The sequence below is a fragment of the Grampus griseus genome (genome assembly GCF_964374135.1).
Source record: "Grampus griseus genome assembly, chromosome: 11".
Classification (NCBI taxonomy): Eukaryota; Metazoa; Chordata; class Mammalia; order Artiodactyla; family Delphinidae; genus Grampus; species Grampus griseus.
In genome coordinates this window covers 90,830,849-90,856,898 of record NC_139005.1, presented here as the reverse complement: position 1 = coordinate 90,856,898, position 26,050 = coordinate 90,830,849, and the positions used below count along the sequence as shown (strand labels likewise).

Sequence of the window (26,050 nt, the reverse complement as noted above, 5' to 3'; positions counted from 1 at the left end):
GGAGGCTGGAGACGGGACGAGGGCTGTGGATTCCAGCTCTGCCGTTCACCAGCCTCGAGTGGGTGCATAACCTCTCCAGGCCTTCATTTCTGTACAGCCAGGTGGGATAATGATCGACCCTGCCCTGCCAGCCCCTCGGGGATGCTCTGAGGTTCTCAAAAGAGCACCGGCCAGAGGGTGTTTGAAAACGGCCCTGCCAGGGCTGAGGACGTAAATCAGAAGCTAGCCATGCTGATTCTCTTCGGGTGTCACCGATGGGCCCCAAGTGGCCGGCCCAGGCCAGGGGCAATGTGCTGCCTCTCTTCCTTCTGCCCTCCCCTCCCACGCTGCTGGGCTCACCCTCCAGCAAGGGGCCAGAAGTAGGAGCTGAGCCCTCGGCAGTATCTCTCAGAATTGCCTTTTCCTTTGATCCTGGGCCTGGCACAGAGAAGGCCTTCCATACCAGGCCGGTGAATGAACAAATGAACGAATACTAGCCCCCCAGAAAACCCCTATGGCATTTTAGCTACTCAACTTGCTGCTGAACCTTCCACTGTGAAGGCTTCACGGTTCCTGGAGGCTCACCAGCTCGGTGTCCTGGGTTAACACGGGGCCTCAGTGTGGCACGTTGTCAGGAAGGGGCCTGTGTGCCTCTGGCCCTTTTGGTTGTTAGGAATCAGCTCAGTAAATAAATTGGTCCCACTCAAGGATACACAAGGGGTCACAGAGGAGTGGCAGCTGACGGTAATCCTCAAACTGCAATTGGAGTGAGCTTTTCAGCGGTCAGAATGGAGACCCAAGGCTGCACAGGGGTCTTACCCAAGTTTGGGGGTCTTTCCCAGCGTTGGCCACGAAACCCTCTTTGACCCTGCATTTCCTACCACCTAGCCCATTCTCGCCAGGGATCTGACGCTGTAGTTAATAGACATTGACGGAGCCCTGCCATTGGCTGCCTCGGGTTAAGTCCCAGTCCTGGTCCAATCCGCTGCGCCTAGCAACAGGCTTGGAGAGCGGACATGACTGCGGGCGCTGGGGCAGGGCAGTTATCTTTAGAAAGGGCTGCATACGTGGGGCAGCCATAACTGACACGTCCAGTACAGACCCAGGATGGCCAGGACACCTGCTTATCCTTTCTGAGCCTCGTGGTCCACAGCTGTAAAATGGGGTGATATTTGCTTCCTCGCAGGGCCATTGGGAAGATTAGATATAATCCTGCCCAAGGAGGCACTTTGTAAGCTGTAACGTTCTGTGTAAACCTTGATCATAGCACTAAATAAACTGTACTGTCATTTTGTTCCTCTTACTTATCTCCCCTAGGAGACTGAGTTTCTTGAACGTCAGGATGTGTTTTATCTGGTTTTGTGTCCTCAGCATGTAGCACAGTTTCTGACACACAGTAGGTACTCTATAACTGTGTGTTGGATGGATGGAGGAATGATGATGGTTGGGTAGGTGGATGGATGAGTGACGGATGATGGGTGGGTGGATGAATGGACGATGGATGGATGGATGGATGGATGGACAGATGATGGTTGGGTAGGCGGATGGATGAGTGACGGATGATGGGTGGGTGGATGAATGGACGATGGATGGATGGATGGATGGATGGATGGATATAAAATAAAGGCTGATCATCCTCCCCTTGCCTTCCTTGCAAGGCCAGCCATCTTTTTATTCAATGAACATTTATTCAGTTCAAATGTGGCACACAGTGCTGTGCAAGGTCCAAGAAATACACAGATGAATAAAACAAAGCCCCTGACCATGTGGAAATCAAAGTAGGGTGTTCAGGAGCATGGATTTGGGGGCCTGAACTCCTGGGTTCAAATACCAACGCTTCCAACAACTAGCTGTGCGGCCATGGCAGATTTCCCTAACTTGCCTCCCTGAGATGGTGGTAATGTCCGTATTTATCATATAGGGCTGTTGGGGGCCTACACGAGTTACCGAATGTAAAGTGCTTGGAATAGGGCCTGGCACCCAGCAAAGTCTCTGTGAGTATTGGCTGCTTTGGTACTAATGGAGGGGCCAGCATGGAAACAAAGGAATATTATGCAACGGGGTGAGGAGTACAGCAGGAGCACACGCAGAGCAGTGGAAAGGCAAGCAGTGAAGTGGACCTTGAGGGGTGTATCCAGAGAAACTTTTTTTTTTTTTTTTTTTTTTTTGCTGTACGCGGGCCTCTCATTGTTGTGGCCTCTCCCGTTGTGGAGCACAGGCTCTGGACGCGCAGGCTCAGCGGCCATGGCTCACGGGCCCAGACGCTCCGCGGCATGTGGGATCTTCCCGGACCGGGGCACGAACCCGGTGTCCCCTGCATTGGCAGGTGGACCCCCAACCACTGCGCCACCAGAGAAGCCCCAGAGAAACTTTTCAGAGAGAAATATGTGAGCAAGACCGTGAAGCCAGGAGTTTTCTGGGTGGAGTGGGAAAATGCAGACTCCAAGAGGTTACGGATCTGCTTGGGTCCACCCAGCTATAAGCAAGGAAACCATCTAGCCCCTTCCCACCACCCTGATGGGTGAGGGCATTCTGGCAAAGTGGGCAGAAGGTGGACAAAGCGACTGCTAAGGGCCGGGACAGTCCCGGGGCCAGCCAGGGTGACGGCTGCCCTGGCTAATAAACAGGATGGCTGACAGAAGGGGGAGTTGGGTTTCAGGCCATTGGCATCAGCCTTGGTCATGCCCTTTCTGTTGGCCTCCGAGAGTCCAGAGAGTGACCCAACCTCCGCCCCACTCCTTCCACACACACAGCTCCTCCCCCCCCCCAACCTGAGGCCTGAGTTGTCCTACCACCCCCCAACGGCACCTGCCTCAAAATAGCTTCCATGTGAGGGCTAGAGAAATGAAAAGATTAGACCCCTGCATGAAAGGGGGGGGGGTGCAAGGGGGTGGGGGGGAGAGAGTGAGCGAGGTGTCAAGTGATCTCTGTCAAGCATCCGGGAAGGTATAAAATCCCTTTAGGGCCAGGCAGCCTCAGACCCCAGCGGTCGGAGCCAGGATACACAGTCAGCCTAGCCTTGCTCTTCTTCTCTTCTTCAGACTGTGCCATGGGGCTCAGCGACGGAGAATGGCAGCTGGTACTGAACGTCTGGGGGAAGGTGGAGGCTGATCTCGCAGGCCATGGGCAGGACATCCTCATCAGGTAAAAGGAAGAAACCCCATTGCCCCTATCACCTACTTCCCTCCCAAAGATCAAGAATGTTTGCCTGCAAGGTGGAACGGTTGCCCGGGGTTGACCAGCTGGCTGCATTAGTTGACTTTGTTAAAACTCTTATCTGATTCTCCTTTGCTTTTATGTGTCAGAGATTGGAGTCAGGAAAGGAAAGGGGATCCATCTCACACCTATGCCAGCAGCTGAAAGGAGCTTGACAATCAAATCCTGGATGCCTAGAGCCCACTAAGTGATAACCTAGAATTATAGACAGAATTAACAAGAAAAATCTGAGAGATCTGTCTCACCTCACCTAGTGGATGAGGACAAAAAGGACGTGAGAAGGGAAGGATGACCCCAGAGTCACAAGTCCATTAAAGTCTATAAAATGTCAAGGCTAAGACATGGCTTTCAACATGAGGTATGTAGTTCTAGAGCTGGCTCTGCCACCGAGAAACTGTGTGACCTTTAAGAAGGTACACAACTTCTCTGAGCCTCAATTTCTTCTCCTATAAAATGGGTGGGGGCTTCCCTGGTGGCGCAGTGGTTGAGAGTCCACCTGCTGATGCAGGGGACACGGGTTCGTGCCCCGGTCCGGGAAGATCCCACATGCCGCGGAGCAGCTGGGCCCGTGAGCCATAGCCGCTGAGCCTGCGCGTCCGGAGCCTGTGCTCCGCAACGGGAGAGGCCACAACAGTGAGAGGCCCGCGTACCGGAAAATAAATAAATAAATAAATAAAATGGGTGGAAATCCTAATATATACGTTATAGAGTGGAAATAAGAATTAAATAAGATGATGCCTGTAGGGGGCCCAGCCTAATTCCTGGCATAGAGTGAGTCCCAGAAGATGTTAATAACTATTATAGACGAAGCTTAGACTTGGGCCCTTTAAAGAATTATAATTAGTAAACAGAAGACAGAGACCCGTTAGTGACTTCTGATGTTGAGTATGTCTTGAATTTGAGGGCTCAGGAGAGCCTCCAAGCACATCTCGCCTTCTGTAGCAAGGGCTTCCTGAATAAACAAACAACCCGCCCCCCACAAACTTCTGAGATTTTTAAGTAGAAAATGGCTTGTGGCTGGTCAATAGAATCTCATGTCCCAGTTGCCTTCCTCCCCAGATGGTGACGGGCTCTCCCCTCCTCCTGGCCCTTTCTCATGCTCTGGGCAGCACAGGTCAAAAGCCTAATGGGATGTATGTACCTCAATATTTCTGCATGTGGGAGAAGGTGGGCCCCAGTTACCACCAGTGAACGGATTGTCTTTCACGCTTTAATTTACAGATGAATTTCTCCTTGTGTATGAGCCAGAGTAGGTTATCCTCTCCCACTTAGATGCCCTTTCAGCCTCCCTCAGGTTTCACCCATCTCCAGCTCCCAAATCTGGGGAGAATGCCCAGTCCTAGAAGCCCTGTTATCTGGAGGTCGAGCCCTTAATGGTCCATGCCAGAAACACTTGAGAGAGGACAGTCAAGTTCTCTGTTGAATCTAACTGGCATCTTGGGGTGTTCCTTTATGTCTTTCTCCTCTTGTGTCTCTGTCAATTGGCTCCTTGGGCTGCAACAGGTCCTGCCTGATTGGACAAAAGTCTCCCCCAAAGTTGACATCAACTCCTCAGCCATCCATTTGCTGTGTGACCTTGGACAGTCGCTAGTCCTCTCTGGGTCCCATGTCCCTATTTGCTGAGAGGAGGGATTGCCTGCCGCTGTCTCTGAGATCCCTGCCTGCTCTCATGCCCTGGCATTCTCTGAGTCCATGATCCCACCTTACTTTTGGAGAGGAGGCCGGGTAGCTGGGGTGGGAGACCATTTTGCCGAGCAGGAGTCTTTCCCAGGTGATCTGGGGGCTGCCAGCCCTAAGTCGGTGACTTGGATGTCTTGAAGGAGACTTGGGGTATTGAGTCATGGGGAAACATCTCCTCCTTTCCCAGGGTGGATCAGAGAGAACTGCCGGGGGCCAGGTGCCAGGGACGAGACATGATGCTGGAGACTGCTGGCCCCTGGCAGGCCCCAGAGAGCCCAACAGCCTGTCACATCTTAGGCTGTAGGACATGCAGAAACCACGCCAACTGGTTCTGCTCTCTTAGTGTTTGGGATATGGAGACAAGGAGAAGGGGCTGCTAACTCCTAGGGCTGAAAGTGCCCCTTTAAGATCTGACCTTTTGGTTCTGTTCCAGATGCTGAACCTGGGCTTTCTTACTCATCTAGAAAAGGTCATTTCTCCCACTCCTCTGATTATAAAAGAGGGCAAATTCTGTTCAGCTGAGTCTGTTAATAAAACACTGAGGGCTTCACTGCAAGTATGTGACCATTATGTTCTAGAACATAATAGCTGGCAGGTCAGTCGGAGAGTCTGGCTCCAGGAAAGGGGGGCTTCGGGAGGGTGGAGGCTGCTGAGAGGGCTTCAGGCCCCTGCCTTTCCTTCCGTTCCCCAAATCTTTTCTGCTTTACTTATTTTTGCATTTGAACAAAGGATTTTGAGGCCATGGAAAGTTTGAAAGCCACTGCTGGTGGCCAATACGTCTCATGTCGCTGGGAGGAGACACGGCCCAAGAGTCCCAGCCACCCAATGGCAGCTACAGACAGGACCAAAAATTCCCAATCCTAACGATGGTGATGGTGATGGAGGAAAGAATGGTGATGGTGACCATGGTGCTAGAGATGGTAAAGAGGACAGCAAATGTTTATATAGATATACAGTACGCAGTGATTGCTAGGCCCTGTGTTAAGTGTTTCACATATATTTACTCACTTAAGCCTCACAGCAACCTTATGAGGTAGATATTATTATGATCACTACATTGAACAAAGAGGTTAGGTAACTTGCCCAAAGTCCCACAGCTGGAGTTCAAATCCAGGCCACTTGGATCAGTGCGCCTGCTCTCGACCCCTACGCTACATCGTCCCACAGTCTTGACACACTGGAGATGAATTCCCATCCTCATCTGGTTCTTGGGTTCTAGAGCAGAGAAGGATTTGTGCAGGCCTGGGAGAGTCCTAGGTCTTCCGTGTGGGTGTCTGATTGGGCCTCAGCTCAGAGAACAGCTGGGAGATGGCCTCCTTTCCCTCTGACTTGCCAGCAGGCCTGTGATAAACTAGGCAGGTTGATGATAGGATCGAGGATGAAAACACAAGGCCTGTGGGCCCTTCTGAAACGCTGGAGAAAAGCCCTCCACCCATGTCTACAGGGCGAGGGCCTGCCATCTGCTCATTTTCCGGGCAATTGCTGTCACAGATGTGCAGGTATGGCCTCCTGTGGCTGCCCTGGCGGCTCCCAGCTGCAGGACTTGGGGCCAAGGGAGGGAGGCAGCTGTGTGATGCCAGGATGATCGGTGGGCGCTCCTGAGCCCAATTTTTCTGCCCTGTTTAAAGCAAACCCGGCTCTCTCTCTGGCTGGCAGGTGCTGAGAGTGGAGGGTGAGGTGGAGGTCAAGCCTTAGAACTTGGAGGCTGAGAAATCAGCTAGACCAACCTTTTTGGTTTATAGATAGTTACGCCAAGACCCAGAGAAACCGAGTGACTTCTTCAAGGTCATACAGCACATCGGAGGCAGAGCTGGGGCCAGAGCTCAGCTTCCATAATTCTCAGTGCCGACGTCTTTCTCCCAGACATCCAGGGAACTCCCAAAATGTTTGAGATCCCTGGCCGCCTTGGGTCCCAGGTCCTTGGCCCTCTTCTGCCCCAGACAGTCTTCCTCCAGTGTCCCGACCTCAGGCCTTCGCCTGTGGGTTCTGGGTCTTGCATCTGTCAGGCAGGAGTTCAAGGATCATTGTCACCAGATAATAATAGTCAGGAGCCCAGGGACCCTTGCGTGAAAGGTGCCAGGGATGAGCTGTCAGTGATGTACAAGGTTTGGCCGGGGCCCTAGATGAGGTGGTGACATTGGGCATGGCTGTGGACAGCCCTGGGTGTTCTGGGGAAGCGGCAGGGATACGCCCCCTGGGAAAGGGAGCGCTTCCCGTCCGTGCTACGTTGTGCATGCATGTGCGTGTGTGTGCACGCGCCTGTGAGTATGGGTGTGTGCCATGAGATACTTGTGCACACTGGAGTGTGTTCACAGTTAGGTTTAAGTGTGTCGCAAAACCAGGAAGCTACAAAAGAGGAACCTTTAAAAGAACTGAAGGCATTAGACAGGAGAAGGGGGAGTCAGGGCAGACAGGGTCACTCCTGCAGAGGTTTCAGGGTGCGACACAAAGGAGAGAGCGTGAGTTATGGAACCATTCATGCGGGTTTGTGTCTGGGCTCTGCCACTGACCAGACACGTGACCCTGGGCAACTCACCTACCTCTGTGGTCTTCCGTTTGCCCACGAGTGAACTGGGGAAAATCACTCCCGCCCAGGTGGCAGGTATGACTCCCTTTAACTAACCTCCACCTTTCCTCAGCAGGAAAGACTGAGGTCCAAGGTGACAGGTGGCTGCTCAGATCACTGTGGCCAGCTCACTGGGACCCTGGCAGGAGCGGGGACCTGGTCCTTAGCGGTGGCTCCCACCAGGGACCCTCACCATCGGTACTGTGAGGGGCCAGGGAGGTGCAAGGAGTCAGAGCAAAATAAGCAAGAGCCTTCTAAGGTTTCTGAGCTCAGACTGGAACGGCTCTCACAGGTAGTAGTGAGTCTCCTGGAGCCAGAAGTATTTAAGAAATCAAAGGGCGATCCCCAGGCAGGAAGCTGCAGAGATGGTTCCCTGCATGGGCTACTTTTTGAGTCACTCAGACCTGATTTCAGTCTGGCTCTTCGGCACCCCGGTCATGTAATATTGAGCTAGGACTTCACACTTCTTAGCCTCTGTTCTCTCATCTGTAAAGTGGGAATAATATGTCCCCAAGGGGAAGCACAGGTGCAGAGCCTAGCACGGGCCTGGCACACAGTGGGTGCTCAGCAAATCCAGGTCCTTTGGCCCCAGTGCTCCCCCTTTTCCCTGCTCCACTGTGACGCCATTTAGTCATCTATGCTCCCAACAGCTTAGAGGAAATGGGGGTGAAACCGGGTGCAACGCAGAGATGTCTTTCTTTCCTGCCTTTCACTGTAACAATGAAGAAGGAGAAGATGATGATAAAAATATTTAATAATAGGAAGCATTTATACACTTCTTGTGTGGCCCTCAGCATATACTATCTCATTTAATCCTCACGCTTCTATAGGGAGGGACTTGTTATCTCCATTCCTTGGATGAAACTGAGGCACAGAGAGGTGAAGTGAGTTACCCAAGGTCACATAGCTGGGAACTGGGAGAGCGTGGGCTTGAACTCAGGTCTGGCCACCTCCAGACCCCTGCATCTGACTCCAGCCCTCCGTGTGCCCACAGGCTCTTTAAGGGTCATCCCGAGACCCTGGAGAAATTTGACAAGTTCAAGCACCTGAAGACAGAGGCTGACATGAAGGCCTCAGAGGATCTGAAGAAGCATGGCAACACCGTGCTCACCGCCCTGGGGGCCATCCTCAAGAAGAAGGGGCATCATGACGCGGAGCTGAAGCCCCTGGCCCAGTCGCATGCCACCAAGCACAAGATTCCCATCAAGTACCTGGAGGTGGGTGGCGGGGACGGGGGCGGCTGGGAGGATGGAAGGAGAGGCCTCAAGGGCATGAGATTTGGGTTCAAGTCCCAGCTCAGCCAGTAACTTGCTGGGTGACCTATGTCGTTCCTCTTTGTTCCCCCGTTTCCTCATCTGTAAAGTGGGCTGCCACCCACTTTACCTTCCTCCTGGGTCATTGAGAGTCAACATATTTCTCCCTCAAATTAGTATCTTGTTACCAAGGAGGAAGTGGATGTGGGATGCACAACTTGCATTCTCTCCACAGGTAGGTACCATTATCACACCCACTCGACAGATGAGGAAACTGAGGCACAGAAAGGTTAAGTAGCTTGTCCCTGGTCACAGAAGCAGCAAGTGGCAGAACCAGGATTCAGACTAGGTCTCTATTCCTCCAGAACCCCGGCTCCTAACCCCTGTGACACTGGGAGTCGGAGACATACATGTCTCGTTGGCAGGAGTTCAGCAACGTGGGCTCAATTCCGGGTGGGAATTATTAGTTCCTGCATCTTTGCAGATGAAGAGAGAAAGCCTCAGGTGTCAGAGGCATAAGTAGTTGGTTTGAACGCCCTGTGATGGGCTGAGAAGTTGGGTGGGCTGGGGAGAGCCTGAGCTTCGAGTCCTATGTCTAGACCCAGTGGGAGGAGGGGATGTGGCAAGAGGGAGCAGTAGGGTTCTGGGGGATAAAGGATCCTGTGGATATCACCTCTGGGGATGGGAGCAGCAGGCAGGTTGGTGCAGCAGGGAAGGTAAGGATAATTATGATAGCTCCCAGTTAGGATGGGCCATGATAAGCTATTTGCCTGGGTCACTGCACGGAATTCTCACGATTTCCCCATGAACTTAGGAATTGCATTCAGTGTTTTCTTTTCCTCTCACATAAAAGAAGTTCAGAGGTAGGGAGCGCAGAGCTGTTATGGGAGTCCCACAGTCACCAGGGATGCAGGTTCTTTCTGTGTTGCCATCCTTGGCATGTGGTGTCCACCCTCAAAGTTGACTTGTGGTCCAAGATAGCTGCTGGAGCTCCAGCCGTCTAGCCCATATTCCAAACAGAGCAAGAGGAAGAGAGGAAGTCTCTCTTTTAAGGAGCCCCGGAAATCTCATCCAACAATGTTTTTTACATTTCATTGGCCAGAAGTTAGTTACAAGACCATCTATACGCATGGCAAGCTGGGAAATGTAGCCTATTACCACTCCAAATACAACTAGTGTTCTCTTACAAGGAAGAAGGAGAAAATGGACATTGGGCAGGCAGTTAGCATTCTCTTCCCCAGGTAGGTACTCTTCTCATCCCCATTTTACTGATTTGGAAACTGAAGGCTCAGAGAGGTTAAGTAGCTTGCCCCAGGTCACCCAGCTTATAAGCCAGGAGGTACAATCTGATCTATGGTACTCTAGAACCCAAGCTCTTAATCCCTTGTGGCACAGCATCTCCCACGAACAACCACCACCACCATCCTCTTCAGCCTCACCACCCTGCACCCCTACCTGCTCCCCCAAGTCACACACAAACAATCCTGCCTGCCCATCTCAGCACTCCAGACATGAGGAGCAGGTCCTGCCTCTGAGATTCTGCACGAGCGGTGGTCCCTGCCCTCCCCGTCTTCTCTTGGCAAATCCCTGTTCATCCTCCGAGGCCCAGCTCAGAAGCCACTGCCTCTGTTCTGGCCCCTGAGGCAGTCAGCTGCTCCATCTGCCAGCCCTCCGCTGCGAAGGCATTTATCCTCACCGCTGCCATGGCGCCTGCCCGGCTGTACTGTAATTTGTCTCTTTACCCAGCTGTCTCCTGGCTGGGACACGAGCTCCTCAAGGGCAGACCCCGGCTCCTCCTCTGTCTGAGCCCCAGTGGCACGTGGAGGTGTTCACAACACGACTCGAATGATGGATCCCCTCTCTAGGGATGAGCAGACCGGCTCAGAGAGGGAAAATGATAGAGCCAAGGTAGCACTACCAGCTAGCAGACTAGAACCCAGGTCTACTTAAAACAGGTTTAATTTACTGCATAATCCCTGCAAAAGAATCAAGACAGAGCCCCATGTCTACTCTTTCCCTCACTATGGAACCTTCGTCTGTGTTCTTCATAAGAAATTTCTCCTTCTCACCTGTGAGTGAAGGGGCACAGAGGGCGCTGGGTGCTAAAAGCAACTATCTTTACTCAATCTGCCAGCTGCCCCAGCCCACGATTTTCTAAGTATTTGTGGCTCAGCCACTGACTCAGGAAAACTGAGTGGGAGGACCTAATGGGGTCACGAGCCCCTATGTTACAGGTGAGGTCACACATGGAGGTCAGGGAGCTGGGCCTGGAACTTGGGTCTCTGAGTTCTCCATGGGCAGGGCTTGCTGACGTCAGTCCCTCCCCCCACTTCCTCTTGTTGTGTTTATGACATTAAAAGAGAATTAAACACATGTCCACATCGATGCCCAGCAGCAGGTGTTTGTGGAGCTGTCCCCGTTTCTGAGCCAGGCAGGGCTTACTAGATGTTGACATTTGTGCTTCTGAGGCTGCCCGCAGTACATGCTCCCCCCCGCTCACCCAACCCCACCCTGCTTTTGGCCACTTGCACCCCGGACGCCGGAGAAAATGGGCAAACCCAACCGCGGTGCCCTCTCTGTCTCTGTCCCTGGCTCTGGCTGTCATTTGTCCACGATCCCCTGGGTCCACTTGCTACGTGACCTCAGTCTGGGCCTCTGTAAAATGACACCCTTTGACCACAGGCCCCAGTAGTGAGTGGCATCAAATCTTTCTGAACCGTTGAAAAAGCACAGTAGCTTCTTACAGACACAAGATCTTTCAGTCCCTAAAGCAGCCCCGTGCTGTAGAGATGGCCTGTGTCCATTTTCCGGGTAATGACATTGTGGATGGGAAAGCAAAGAGTGAAGGTGAGGCTGGTGTAAGATACAGTTGGTCCTGGGGCTGAGTCGTAGGCCTGAACCCTTTCCTCTTCCCTTCTCTCCTTCTCTCCCACCTATACTTCTGAGTACCAACTCTGTGCTTGGCACAGAAAATATGATGTTCTGACCCCCTGCCCAAACCCCAAAAAGGCTATTTAAAGCAATCACCGTCCTAAGCCATTAAACGCAAAAATTAAATACACACAAATGGAAATAGTTTCTTTCTAGATTTTCGGAGCGCCAAATCCTGGATAAAACCATGGAGTAGGAGTATTTCCCTTCCTCTCCGAGGTTGGGTCCTCGAGCTGAGCACAGCTGAGGGTAGCTGGTGAGCCAGCCCACCTAGCCCCTTGACCGTGGTTCCATGGCCTGACCTTTCCTCATCTGTACCAAGATGGGCCTCCGTTTCCCCATCTGTACCTGTCTCACGAGGTTGTGGGGATTGAAGGAGTTAATCCATGGAGGCCGTTCAGCAGCATTTCTGATAGATAGTAAGTGCTCAATAAACGACCCTAGAATAAAGAGAAGATGGGTTCGGGCTGATTCCCATCTGGCCCCTGGCTTGTCCTGCCTGTGACCAGTACCCCCCTCTGCCCCTGTCCTTGCAGTTCATCTCGGAAGCCATCATCCATGTTCTGCACAGCAGGCATCCTGCGGAGTTCGGTGCCGATGCCCAGGGAGCCATGAACAAGGCCCTGGAACTGTTCCGGAAGGACATCGCCGCCAAGTACAAGGAGCTGGGCTTCCATGGCTAAGCCTCACCCCCCATGCCCCTCTCCCCACCCACCTGGGCAGGGAGGGAGGGGACTTAATCTTGTGTAGCTGTAGTGCCTGCTTCTGAGTGAGTGCCTGCTTTGTTTGTGAGAGGCGGTGGGAGATGCGGAGGGGCTGGGGGCAGGGAGGGGGATGAGGGTTTGTTCAGGTGGTTTCACGTGCCTGGGGACCGGGCTTCCTGTGGAGGGTCGTCAGCTTGGTAACCAGGAGAAGCTTGGCTCTCCTCACGGTGGCCGGCAGAGTTTGGGTCCCACTCAATTCTCCTTTCACCTAAATCCCAACCCAATTCCTTCCAACCTCACCTTAAATCCCCAATCCAAACCGTCCACCTAAACGCCAGCCATAATTCTCTGATCCATCAACTCACCCCGTGAAGAAGGTAGAATGTCCCCTTGCACAGGGAAGGTCCGGGCTGGACTGGACAGCCACACCCAGCCCCTGGGGCGCGTGGTATCTGGAACATGAGTGTACCTTCTCAGGTGATGGAGTGACTCACCTGGCTCAATAAAAGACTCGCATGCCATAGACTCTGCCTGGTGTTTTTCATCCCCTGGAGCAAGTGAAGGGGGGGGTTCAGAGGGAGAAAAGGCCATGATGGGATTGTGTGTGCAGGGAGCCTTATGGGGAGGAGGGAGGGAGGGAGGGAGAGGATGGGCAGGAGGCAGAGCCACCACTCAGTGGCAGGGACAGTGCTGGGCACTGGGAGACGGAGGGTAGAGCCTCGTCTGGTGGGGGCAGCAAGCAGTCGATCAGTGCCGGGAGCCCGGGGCTGCGTGAACGCAGAGCAGAAGAGGCAGAATCAGGGGAAGGTGGTCACTGTGGTTACCACAATTTAGGTAATAAACTCAAGGATACTAGTTAGTAAGTGGCAGAGCTGGGTTTAATGTGTGGCCTGGAAGCTGGCAGGGACTCCAGCTGGGGAGACAGCTAGGCGGCCAGCCGCTGGCAGGCGCTGACCTTCTGGCCACAGAGAAAGGACAGACGCATGGGGAATAACTTACTGACACAGGCCAAGAGACACAATCCCTGTCTACAAAGGCCAACTGCATGGGCAGAATGTGTACATTTCGCTCCAGGGACCCAGAATAAAACCTTGGTATGTGACCGCGGCAGCCAGGAAGCCGACTGGAGCAGAGGCTACAGACAGGGGTCTGGTGGTCTGGGTCATTGTGGGTACCCAAGCCGAGAGGGACTTGAAGAGCACCCAAGATGCCCAAGTCCTCGGCGCCATACATCTCCAGGGGCTCCCAGGACAGGCAACCTAGTGCCCCCTGCTCTCAAGTGGCCAGACCCCTGTGATGAGCCCGACCTCCCTGCTCCAAACCTCAGACTACACCAAGGTTCGTGGCCACTGAACAGGCCAGAACCCATCTTCAGAAACAGACACGTCTCAAATCCTAACGGGCTCATTTATCAGGCTGCGCTGTAGCATCAGAGGACAGAGTTAAAGTCCCCCTCCTCCCGCTCTGCTCCAGGCTTTGGGAATTCTTATGCTGTCTGAGAAGTTGAGAGAGGAGGGGAGGGGAAAACAGGAGGAGGGGAGCTTTTTGACCTGGAGTCTGGAGAAAAATTCCGTGCATTGATATAGTAACTCCATTGAATGCCCAGGCAAGGAACACTTCTGTATAGGATACGTGTGCAGGATCTAAAGTGGAATAATCTGGTCCCTGCCCTCAAGCAAATGATAATCTAGTCAGGGAGATGATGTGCTCTGATAATTAAATCAGGGCAGAATAAAACTCAGGGTCTCAGAGAAGTAGCAGGCATTTGTCACACACATTAAGTATTCGTTCAACAAATATTTGCGGAGCACAGCAGATAAAAAGATCTGTTTATATCTTTGACGTGCAAAAAGGGTAACTTCTTTTTTTCTACAACTCAACTGAATTTTTATTTGGAATCCTCATTGTGGCTGGGCGGCAGCTGCTTAATCTCAGTCTCTTTGAGGTTTCTCCCCCAATCCAAATGTCCCTGGGGTTTCGACTAATTAATTCCAAGAAGCTTACATGTGCCAGGTTGTAGTGTGTATAGGCAGGGAGGTGGCAATCTGGTCATTGCTGTCATCTGTCCCCAATAGTATCCTCAGGGATGCTGCACCCCACCTGGTCTTCAGTTATTGCCCCCATCAGGCACCTATGGAAATTCTGAGGCTGCCCAAAGCTCCTTCTGCCTGACGCCACTTCTCTCCAGGAACCCGCCCCAGCCTCGTTCGGCTCTGCCTGGGACATGAAGCACAGGTTTCCTCTGTTCAGACCCCACAGGCCTGTTTGAGCTTTTCTCTGCTTCTGGCAGGGATTAGCAGAGCTTGTGCCTGGCTGCCCCGTACGGTTATATGGGGTGTGCACTGCACATGGGTGCCTGGCTGGGGTGCGGGAGGGGCTCATAAGGCTAGATCCAGTTGCCAAGCTGTGCACCTGGAAAGGGTGCCTTTTCCTCATTCACACAAGGGCGCTCTCTGAGCTAGCAGTGGCCCCCAGCAGAGACAGAACCACTTTCTCTGGGAACCGCCACCAACTGCAATCTTATTTCCTTTTCAACTCCTTTCCTTCTGATGGTTCAGAAAATGATTTTCCAGCCTGGGCAGCAGGGATGCCTCATGATTTCCTCCAAATCTTTTGTCCTTCTGTGTGTTCTTTCTGGTCCTCTCAGGTCTGAGCTTTTGAATCTGCAAATCCAGGCGAGGGATACGTTTTTCTTGCTTTCAGCTGTTACATCCTTTCTCGAGGTTTGGGCACAGAAATACCTTGCGGTCTTAAAAGGAAAGAGAAAAGGAGGAAAGGAAATCCCAGAGGAATATATAGGCTAAATTTTTTAAATGTGATCCTGCAATGGCATATATTCTGCATTGATCTAACAAATATTTCTTGAGCAAATATTATGTGCCAGGTCCCAGGTTGGGACTAGGGGTCCCAGCTTCAAATAAGGTAAACATGATCTCCTCCTTCGTGAAGCTTCTGTGGAGTGAGAGTGAGAAGGAAAGAATCTGGAATCCGTGCTTCCACCACAGGGGACACAGGTTTGGTCCCTGGACGGAGGAACTGGGATCCCACATGCCCCACAGCATGGCCAAAAAAAAAAAAAGAATCTGTGCTAGGTCTTGAAGGTAGCAGGGAAATGCATTCATTAGATAAATACCTACTGAGGGCTGCAACATACCAGGCCCTGGGCTCACTCTGGGGTGCCCTGGGGAAGCCCACAGGCCTGCCTCCATCTTTGGGGAGCTCATGGGCTTAGGGCTCCGGGAGTATGGAGATGAGAAGACTGAACCCTGAGGAATCTGAGGAGATGGGGGTGTGGTCCAGTCACAGGGACTAGTCTCCGAGATGGCTTATTAGTCAGAATTCTCCAGAGAAACACAGCCAATAGGATTTTTTTTAAGTGCATTTTTTTTAAAAAAAATAATTTATTTATTTATTTATTATTTATATTTTGGCTGCGTTGGGTCTCCGTTGCTGCACACGGGCTTTCTCTAGTTGCGGCGAGCAGGGCTACTCTTCGTTGTGGTGCTCGGGCTTCTCATTGCAGTGGCTTCTCTTGTTGTGGAGCACGGGCTCTAGGCGCACGGGTTTCAGTAGTTGTGGCACATGGGTTCAGTAGTTGTGGCGCACAGGCTTAGTTGCTCCACGGCATGTGGGATCTTTCCAGACCAGGGCTCGAACCCATGTCTCCTGCATTGGCAGGCAGATTCCCAACCACTGCGCCACCAGGGAGGTCCCAATAGGATTTTTATATATAAAATATCTCTTCAAGTGTCGCCTTTCTTGCATATCTATTATGTCCTTCTGGAATCCCCATGAGATGTTTTTTACATGGGCTCAAACTGTCCTCCATGACTCTCTCCTATTGTCTGCCTCGTGGCTATTTATCATTCAGAATTTTCCTTATTTTCTTGCTCGCACAGTTATACATTTCTCCCAGTTTTTCAAGTATTTTTTTATCCAGAATCATTGAGGTATTAGGTTTGTATTTCACACTATCTAGGCTTCCATACTTCCAGAAGTGGACATCTTTACCACAATTTATAATTATGACTTTGGTTTTTTTCCCTTGTTTTGTTTCCTTTGGCTTTTTGTCTCTCCCTTATTGGGCAGAGAGGGTAGGGGTCCCCTCAGTTTTGCTTATCTTTGCATACCTACCCCCTCGCACAATGCTCGCTCTATCATGCCAGCTCAAACGGTGTGAGCTGAAGATGGGAGTGAGGCCGCCCTACTTCTCTCCTGGACATGATGGCATGTTGTAAACTGTAAAACATTGTAAACGTTAGGATCAGGAGGCATCAGTGGAACCTGGTTCTGAATATCTGGTTCCTGAGGTTGAGGTCTATGTATCTGTGTGTGTGTGTGGCGTCTCTGTGGGGATGCCGAGAGTGTGTGCAGCTATATGTGTGAGTCTGACGGTGTGAATATCTGTCTAACCCCTCCATTGTGAGGTCTGATCTCGACCTTTAGTCCCTTTTACCTGCTGCTCTGAGATCCACGGGACTCACACCCCCAGGACAACCAAGGTGACCTCTTTAGACCCTAAAAGCCAGCTCTAATGTCTCTGCCTGGGACTGTGGCTTTTGGGGTGGAGCCAGGCTGAGAATTTGGAGAGGACATAAAAGAAATCAGTGCTTGGGTAAGAGCTGGGAAATTCTAAGTGATAAACTGTGAAGAGCTGTGTACATGATGACTCATCTGAGCTCAACTTAGCACACTTCAACTGAACAGAGCTGGAGGTATCAGGTGACGACAATATATGTATATGTATAACTGATTCACTTTGTTATAAAGCAGAAACTAACACACCATTGTAATGCAATTATACTCCAATAAAGATGTTTAAAAAAGTGAGACAGCAACATCATTTTAAAAAATTTTTATCGAAATATAGTTGATTTACAATGGTGTGTTAGTTTCAGATGTATAGCAAAGTGATTGAGTTATATCTATCTATCTCTCTATATATTGTGTGTGTATACATATATATTCTTTTTCAGATTCTTTTCCATTATAGGTTATTACAAGATATTGAGTGTAGTTCCCTGTGCTATACAGTAGGTCCTTGTTTATCTGTTTTATTTATAGTAGTGTGTATATGTTAATCCCAAATTCCTAATTTATCACGCCCCCTTCTCCCAACACATTCTTTTTTAATAACTATTTCTTTTTCTTTTGTATGGAAGTAACACTGTGATTTAGTCATTCCCTTACTGATGAATATTTAAGTCGTTTCTCTCTCGCAACATCTCTTTTGACCCACCTCCTAGAGTAATGAAAATTAAAACAAAAATAAACAAATGGGTCCAACTTAAAAGCTTTTGCACAACAAGGGAAGCCATAAACAAGACAAAAAATTAAAAAAAAGTGAGAGGCCAGGCTTCATAAAGCTTACCAGACATCACACAAACATTTGTCATTTTATCCATAATTTAAATTATATCTTACATTTTATTTTTCTTTGTGTGCACTCCCTCTCTCTCTCTTTCTCCCTCCCCACCCCCAAACACACTTCATTTTTTGTCCCCTAGCAAGTGAAAGGTACAACTTTTAAAAACAGAGCCACAAAAACTTCACCTCTGTTGACCTGCATCAATTCTGTTGCTTTGGTCCAACCACATAGGTATATATATATATATATATACACACATTCCCCACGGATATAAAAACTCTTTCTGTGCTGGCATTTTTCCACAGAAATAGAAACAAAATACTGAACCTCTGTCATCACATTTAGAACAGGATCTTTGCTGGAAATACTTCCACTTATCAAAAGATATTGTTTTCTCAAGGAAGATGAGTATCTTGTCCGAGGTACAGAATGTTTCACATTCTGGCCGGTGACCTTTCCCTCCATCGTGGTGAATGTAGACTTCAACCACATCATCCAAAGTTTTCCCGTGAATCATCTGATACCCTCAAAGGGCAGGATGGCCCCCGCTCACCCCAGGGAAGAGGTGAGTTTGTGGGCCTAGTGAATTATGAAACTGGGCTATTTGAAGCCCCGGGTTTTGAGCACTGGGGACTCAGAGTCTTCTGACAGATGTGGGAAGGGGTGTTTATGGCAGGTGTGGGGCAGAACGGGCATCCCTGCCTTAGCTAGAGCAGTGGTACTTCCAGCCAAGGTGTATATTTAGATTCTGATGATATTTCACTAGAAATAAGCCAAATAAGGCTATTCTGTTGGAAAAGGTTTGTCCCAACCAGTAACCTAAATCAGTGGCTCTCAGTGGGGCACATATTGTCCCCTATAGGGGCATTTTGGGTATTTGTGGGAGTGTTTTTTGTTTGTTTGTTTGTTTGTTTTTTCTTTGTAGTACGCGGGCCTCTCACTGCTGTGGCCTCTCCCGTTGCGGAGCACAGGCTCCGGACGCGCAGGCTCAGCGGCCATGGCTCACGGGCCCAGCCGCTCCGTGGCATGTGGGATCTTCCCGGACCGCGGCACGAACCCGTCTCCCCTGCATCGGCAGGCGGACTCTCAACCACTGCGCCACCAGGGAAGCCCTATGGGAGTGTTTTTGGCAGTGAAGAGGATACTGACATTTAGTGGGGGGAGGGGAGGAGGGATGCTGGGTGTTCTAGAATGTGCAGGAAAAAATGCACAAGGAAGATTTATTCCACGTTCTTGACCCGAACTCTAGAACTTATAAATTTTACTTATACATACATTATCTTTGAACTGTTTAAAAATACATTAAATGTTCCAAGAATACAACTATGCTGTAAATTGAAAAATAAGTTTTTTTTAATCGGGAACTTTCCAAGTCTTGTTCACCATTTCAGTAAGTGGCACCCCTCGCAGCAGTGCCGCCACGGGATTCTGTGGCTGTGACCATCACTATGGATGTAAGTACTCTGAGTGCCCCTCCTTTCAGGAACAAGGTAGGATGTTTCAAATTAGGTACACATAAGTCTTGTGTAGCCAATGAAATGTGAGGGGATATGCGTCATTTCCGGTGGAGGTTTTAAGAGCCAATGAGTGTTCTCCACATCTCTCCGCAGTCACAGCGGCCATGAACGTGCAGGTCTGGACGGAGTCTCTGTGGTCCAGCTGGGCATCAGGGAAGAGCAGAGGCCCTGCCAACCATACTGAACGTGAAGTGTGAGTGAGAAGTCACCTTGAGGATTTGGGAGATGCCTGAAGTGTTTGTCATTGCAGCATAGCCCAGCCTGTCCTGACTATGCAGTCAGCCACCCAACATACCTGCGCTGGTAAGTATTGCAAAGGTGGCAGTTCTATGAATAGGTGCAAACATCAAACTTGTCCATGTGTCCTCTGGTGCCCTTATGCCCAAGCATTTAAATATTGAAAAACATTTTATTTTATCATAAAAAACTTTCTTTTTATCTTTATACGTAGTATAGTTAGGATATGATATTGAATTTTTTAAATTATGGATGTATCAATAGTAAGTTGTATTACGGATGGGCTTCATTTTAAGATAGCAAAGGGGATGTTAGCAAATGTTTCTTATAAAGAGGGAGTATTACCTGGTGGTATTGATAATCACTGGTCCTCTGTCCTCTGATAATCACTGAGCCTCTGCTATGGGGCCAGCTGTTCGGGTATTCAGAACAGGAGCATAGGAGGCTGGGGCAGTAAGTGGAGGGGAGAATATTCATCAAAGTCACGTCACAGTTAGGTAATAGTTAAACTTCGGAAAGTGCATGGATCGGTTCTAAACTAGATGCTCATTGACATGATCGCGCGTTTACACAGGTAAAGGTCACAACACCAAAGAGAAACCTATATCTGGGCACAAATGAATGTACCACTAACTGGGTGCAACCCTAATAAACTTGGAGACTCATGTGGCTCAGTCTCAGAGCAATGTCATGCTTACGTTAGACCGTTCAGGGAATTCCCAGGTGGTCCAGTAGTTAGGACTCTGTGCTCTCACTGCTGAGGGCTTGGGTTCAATCCCGGGTTGGTGAGCTAAGATCCCACAAGCCTCCAGGTGACGACAAATAAATAAATAAAATTAGATCGTTCAACAACAAAAAGTAATAAGGAAGTAAAAGTAAAAAGGGGGCTTCCCTGGTGGCGCATGGTTGAGAGTCCGCCTGCTGATGCAGGGGACACGGGTTTGTGCCCCGGTCCGGGAAGATCCCACGTGCCACGGAGCGGCTGGGCCCGTGAGCCATGGCCGCTGAGCCTGCGCATCCGGAGCCTGTGCTCCGCAACGGGAGAGGCCACAACAGTGAGAGGCCCACATACCGCAAAAAAAAAAAAAAAAAAAGTAAAAAGGAATAAAACAAAATCTCCAGTTTCATTTGCAATCTGGTGGGAGTGGAGGCGGGGAGGAGGGAAAGAGAGAGAGAGGGGCACGGAGGTGTCTACAGGGTACAGTGAGAAGCAGAGAGGAGAGACAAAATCAGTATTGCCTAGAGGGGATCAGGCACGCTGGGTCTTAAGCATGGGCAGAAGTTTATCATCCTTATGGTAGGGAATCAGGCAAGAGGGAAGAACAGGTGTGATGGTGTAGAGCTGGGATGGACCAGGTCCCAGGTCCCAGCTCCATCCCATTTCCGATGGAGCTGGAGCCCATCGTGTGAAGGAGAAACGAGTGGTGGTTTTAGATAATTCTGGGGGTGGGGGGTCGTCTGTGCCAGGCTAAGATGCCTGGGTGTCAAGAAGAGGTTTAAGTGCTAGATGGTGGAGTGTGCAGGCGATGGGGAAGGGGTTGTCTAAGCTCCCGGCCTGCCCTATAGATCTTAGATTAGCCAGCCCCCAGAATCGTGTGAGCCAATTCCTTAAAATAAATCTCTCTATACTTCCTGTTGGTCCTGTTTCTCTGGCGGACCCTTACTAGTACAACCACCATCCCTATTTTACAGATGGGGAAACTAAGACAACTTGCCTAGAATCACCGACTGAGAAGTAGTAGAGTTGGGATTGCACCCAGGGTATTCACTCTTTTTTTGTTTTTTTTCCCACCATAATGTTGATTTTTGATGGCTTTTTAAAAATTTATTTTATTGACGTATAGTTGATTTACAATGTTGTGTTAATTTCTACTGTACTTATAACAGGGTGTTCACCCTTAACCGCTCCCTGCCTCGGGGGATCTCCAGATTTATTTAAGCAGCATGACATGTCTCATCCCCTTAGGGGTAAATAGAACCCCAACTCCCACATTTTTCAAAGTAAAACCAGCTTGAGCCTCCACTTCCAAATTAGCAGGAAGTCCAACTTCTCATTCGGGACCTCCTTTCTTCTCCCTGAATTGACCAAGAGTCCAGGGCTAACTCAGTCCAAGGGGAGCCAGTCCTTGCAAACGTGATGGGAAGAGGCCCAGAGGCTCTGATCTGTCCCACGGTGGCAGCCTCTGGTGCTGCCCTTGTCACTAGCCACGTGGTTGTGATCTTGATACACCTTCTGGACAGGCCAACACTCCCTCTTCCAGTGACCTGTGTCCTGGAGTCCCGCCCGCCCTCCATGCTGTGGGCACCTTGAGGCAGAGCCGATGACACTCTGTGATATTCTGCAGGCGAGACTCAATGACCTGCCAGTTGAAGACAAGTGACCAAATCCCCACTAAGTGTCTGCAGGCTGGGCTGGCCAGGTTCCTAAGTTGTGGGTAATGTTCCAAAGGCTACGGGTTGGCCAGATCTGGGTCACTTGTATCTCACCTCTCACCGTTCGTGGCAGTGTCTACGAAAAGCCATTGAGGAACTCTCTGGAGGAAAGGTGACCTACTCCAGGGCACCTGAGGTCACTGCTACTCAATGGCAGCTCTTGGATTCTTTTACGTTGCAGCTTCTCTTAGAAAAAAAAAATCCACCTAATCATGTACGCAATACATTAATTCACCAAATATCTATGAAACGCTTACTGTTCTGATTTCTATTGCTGTATAATAAATCACCCTAAAATATAATGGTTTAAAATACAACAGTTCAGTATTTCATTATTGCCTCTCATGGCCCTTGGGCTTGAAAGGGCTCAGCAAGGGGGCTCCAGCTCGGGGTCACTTATGCAGCGTGAGGTCTTCTTCTCTACAATTCACCTTCCTTTCAAGGTCATAAGATGGCTGCCACAGCTCCAGGCATCACATCCTCATTCAACATCCAAAGGCAGGAAAAGGCAAGTCTCTGCTTCATGTCCCCTTTCGAAAACAAAGAAGAACTTCCTAGAAGTCCCTCTCCCTCCACTCTGACCAATTCCCTCTCAGCCTCCCTTTCCCAGGAAACAACCACATGTCCATGCTTAAGCCAATCACAGGCAAGACCACCATGACGGGCTGAGAGCAACTGTAACTCGCCTCTGGGGCCGTCTGGAGTCACCTTCCCTGAGCATCATTGCGGGGGGGTGTGGAACCCCCAAACCAATGTGAGACTCTTAAGGAAAGGGAGGCAGCTGGTGGGATGGCGTTGAGGAGAGGGCTGTTGGGTAGGGAACCCACAGTGCTGGCCGTGAGGGCTGGGATGTCGGCACACTCAGCGAGGGCGCACTGTTCCACGCTCCAACAGCAGGAACCCAGGCTCTGCTTTACTTCTTCTCCCTGAATTTTATCTCTTTCCTTAGTGAAGGAGTCCCAGGCTGCAGTAGCTCACTGAGGAATGGGGAGAAGGGAGCCTGGGTGAGGAACACATGTTCCCTTCTTGCCCTTTGTTCAGAGAGTGTCCACAGGCAGCATGGAAAAAGTGTGTATGTGGCTGGGTCACCTCTGCCCTGGTCCACTGAGCACCGAGGGCCAGGGAGGGGATGAAGCAGGGGAGGCGATGTGACAGCCACCGGGGATACTGGGATATGGGTCCACAGACACAAGGAGTCGGAAGGCGGGTGGAAAGACCTCCCCACCACATTCAGCAGCCCAGGTCCCTTCCCATCACAGTCGGCTGTGTGGCCTTAGAAGAATGTTTGCCCCTCTCTGATCCTCAGCTTCCCACATGCCAGATGGGGTTAGTTATATAGAGCTGACAGTGGGGAGTGAATATCAAAGCATGACCCAACTCTGAAGAGTTAGGAGGTTGGTGGGACCCATCACTCCAACCCATTCTCAAGATGCCTCACACCACAGGGTCTGAACATCAGAGTTCAGGGAGCCCTTGGGGGTCGCTTAGCTCAGATGTGGTTTTACAGGTGAGACCACTGAGGCCCAGAGAAGAGAAAGCTTGGCCGACCCTGTACCTGGCCCCTCCTCGTCTCTGTATCTCCTCTCCCGCGCTGTTTCCCCACTGCTTTCCCCCTCCTCGTCCCCCACCCCCCGCCCTGCCCCGCCCCCAGGTCTTTCCTCTCTTTCTTTAAATACTTTTCTACTTTTGTCTCCTTGTGTTTGACTTATACCTCTCTTTCCATTTCTATCTTTGTCTCTGCCTGTCCGTTTCTATCTCCATCTCTCTGTTCTCTCTCCCCATCTCTGTGTCTCTGCGTCTCTGTCACTCATCTCCACTCCCAGCTTTTCTTCCCATCTCCAATCTCATAACTTTTCTGTGGCTTTCTAAACGGCTTAAAATAAAAATAACAATGTGTCCAAGCGTGGCGGTGCATGAGGTCAGGTTGTAATAACTGGGGTGCAGTGTTCTGGGGGACCAGAGAGAGAGGGATGCCCTGCCTTGGGTTTTATAGATGGGACCAGACTGGGCCCAAAGAGGCTGCTGAGTGAGCTGGCCCAGCCTCAGACACAGGAGGGGTCGTGCTGCATGACCTTGGGGCTCCGTCTGGCATCTCTCAGGTTCTGATTCCAAGAAGAGTGTGTGACTGCCCTCAGTCCAAGTAAAAATAGCCCAGAGAGCCATGGCTGTCCTCCCGGACGTCTGGCTGCCCAGGTCCCCAGAGACCTGGCACCTCCGCCATGCAGGGCAAGAGCCTGCAGCCCAGAGTCAGCAAGTGACCTGCCCAAGGTCACAGAGCAGGTGGGCAGCAGAGCTGGAGCTGGAACTCCGACCTCCGACTCCCAGCTGGCACCTTCCACAGCATCGTGGAGCTCCCTAGGGACCCCCAGGCTGGGCCAGGCCCCCTTTTTGGGTCCTGCAACTCCAGCCCCAATCTTCACCCCAGCCCCTACCTCTCTGGACCGTAGCAGCCCTATTTTCTAGACAGTTTCTTACGCTTCCCAGTGAGTTCCTTGAGGCTGGGGGAGGGGAGGGGCACTGGGTTCGGCCCACATAATGCATCCGCCAGGAATAGTAACAAAACAGCTTGCCTTTATCAAGCACTCAGCGTGAGCTGGGCACTTTCTAAGCGCTGTGGGCGTATTCACTCATCTAACCTTCGCTACGGCCCTATGAGGCAGGGGCTATTATTATAATGTCCATTTTATAGATGAGAGAGGGAGGCTCAGAGACGTTAAATGATTGGCTCAAAGTCACAGAGCACTAAGTTTGCTGCAGCTGGTATTCCAACCCAGGCTGTCCGGCTCCAAATGAACCAGTGGATGAAACTGAAAAAAAGTTTGGTACTCTGGTGTAATAAACAGCTGCTGCTATCATTTAACTTTTTTTTTTTTTGCGGTACGCGGGCCTCTCACTGTTGTGGCCTCTCCCGTTGCGGAGCACAGGCTCCGGACGCGCAGGCTCAGCGGCCATGGCTCACGGGCCCAGCCGCTCCGCGGCACGTGGGATCCTCCCGGACCGGGGCAGGAACCCGTGTCCCCTGCATCGGCAGGTGGACTCTCAACCACTGCGCCGCCAGGGAAGCCCTATCATTTAACCCTTAAGCCACCAAGGATCAAGGGTCCCCCTCCTCACACTGGCGGGCTGGGCCCACAAGCAAACCCTCAGAATGCCATTTCCAGGGGACTGGGGTACACATTCATGTTCCAAGCCTGCCCCTTCCCAGCCAAGTGACCTTGGGGAAGCCCCTTTCCCTCTCTGAACCTTAGTTTCCCCATCCATGAACGGGTAAACTTATTAAGTTGGTGATTCCCAAGGGGGCTGGTAGGATGGGTCAGACTGGTGGTCCAAAGCTGAGAGCAGCCTGAAAGAGCATATTCTAAAATTTGTTTTTTGGGGGGTCAAGATACAGAAATAACTTAAAAAACACAGAGAGCGTTGCAAGAGGACCTGAAGTTCTTACATGCACCCCAAGGGGGGTTTCCAGTAAAAGGTGAGCAGAGCCCCCCTAACTAGAAGGGCGTGAGGGAAGAAGAGCCTGGCCCACAGGGCGTGCGGGCCGGGGCCATCCTCGCACAGCCACCGTGGGTCTGGTGGAGCTCCTGGGAGCTCCAGCCAGAGAGGGACGGGCTGGGGGGCGGAGGAGTGGGCAGAATGACAGCCATCTTGGGCTCATGCTGAGTCATCCTACTGGGCCCGGGTCTGGGAGCAAGGGGGCAGAGAGCTATTTCCAGAGCGGGAGGAGGTGGCAGTGGAGTCACGGGGAGGCTGTGACTGGACCAATCATCGGGAAGGGCGGGGCTGGGGGGGAGGCAGGCAGACTGCCGCCCCAGGGGGAATTTGGCCACCCCACTCCCTTCCTGCCTCCACGGCCTATCCTGCAAGTTTCCTTTCCTCCCTGGCGTCCTGCTGTCTGGTGGTGGGACCCAGTGCCGCCCCCAGGCTCTCTGCCCCTCCAGCCCTGGCTTCCACACCCACAAACACCCCTAGCCTTTCCGCCTTCCTCCTGCCCCCAAACCCCTAACCTCAGGCCCCTGAAGCTGTCGGGCAACTCTGGGCTTGAGGCCTAAGAGGGTGGCCTGGGGTCTCTGGAGCCAGACGGACATGGTGCAAATCCGCCCACCATTCCCGAGCTGGGTGACCTTGGGCAAGTTACTTGATGGCTCTGAGCCACGGTTCCCTCACCT

The 26,050-nt window shown here is 51.2% G+C and overlaps 1 protein-coding gene across 1 annotated transcript; it reads left to right on the top strand.

Moving 5' to 3' along the window:
- The first annotated feature begins 2,945 nt into the window (after window positions 1-2,945).
- On the top strand, window positions 2,946-12,854 carry MB (myoglobin). Its single transcript, XM_082664973.1, has 3 exons — window positions 2,946-3,123; window positions 8,436-8,658; window positions 12,162-12,854. The coding sequence occupies exons 1-3, from the start codon at window positions 3,029-3,031 to the stop codon at window positions 12,306-12,308; spliced, it is 465 nt and encodes a 154-aa protein (XP_082521099.1). The 5' UTR covers window positions 2,946-3,028; the 3' UTR covers window positions 12,309-12,854.
- Window positions 12,855-26,050: the final 13,196 nt, after the last annotated feature.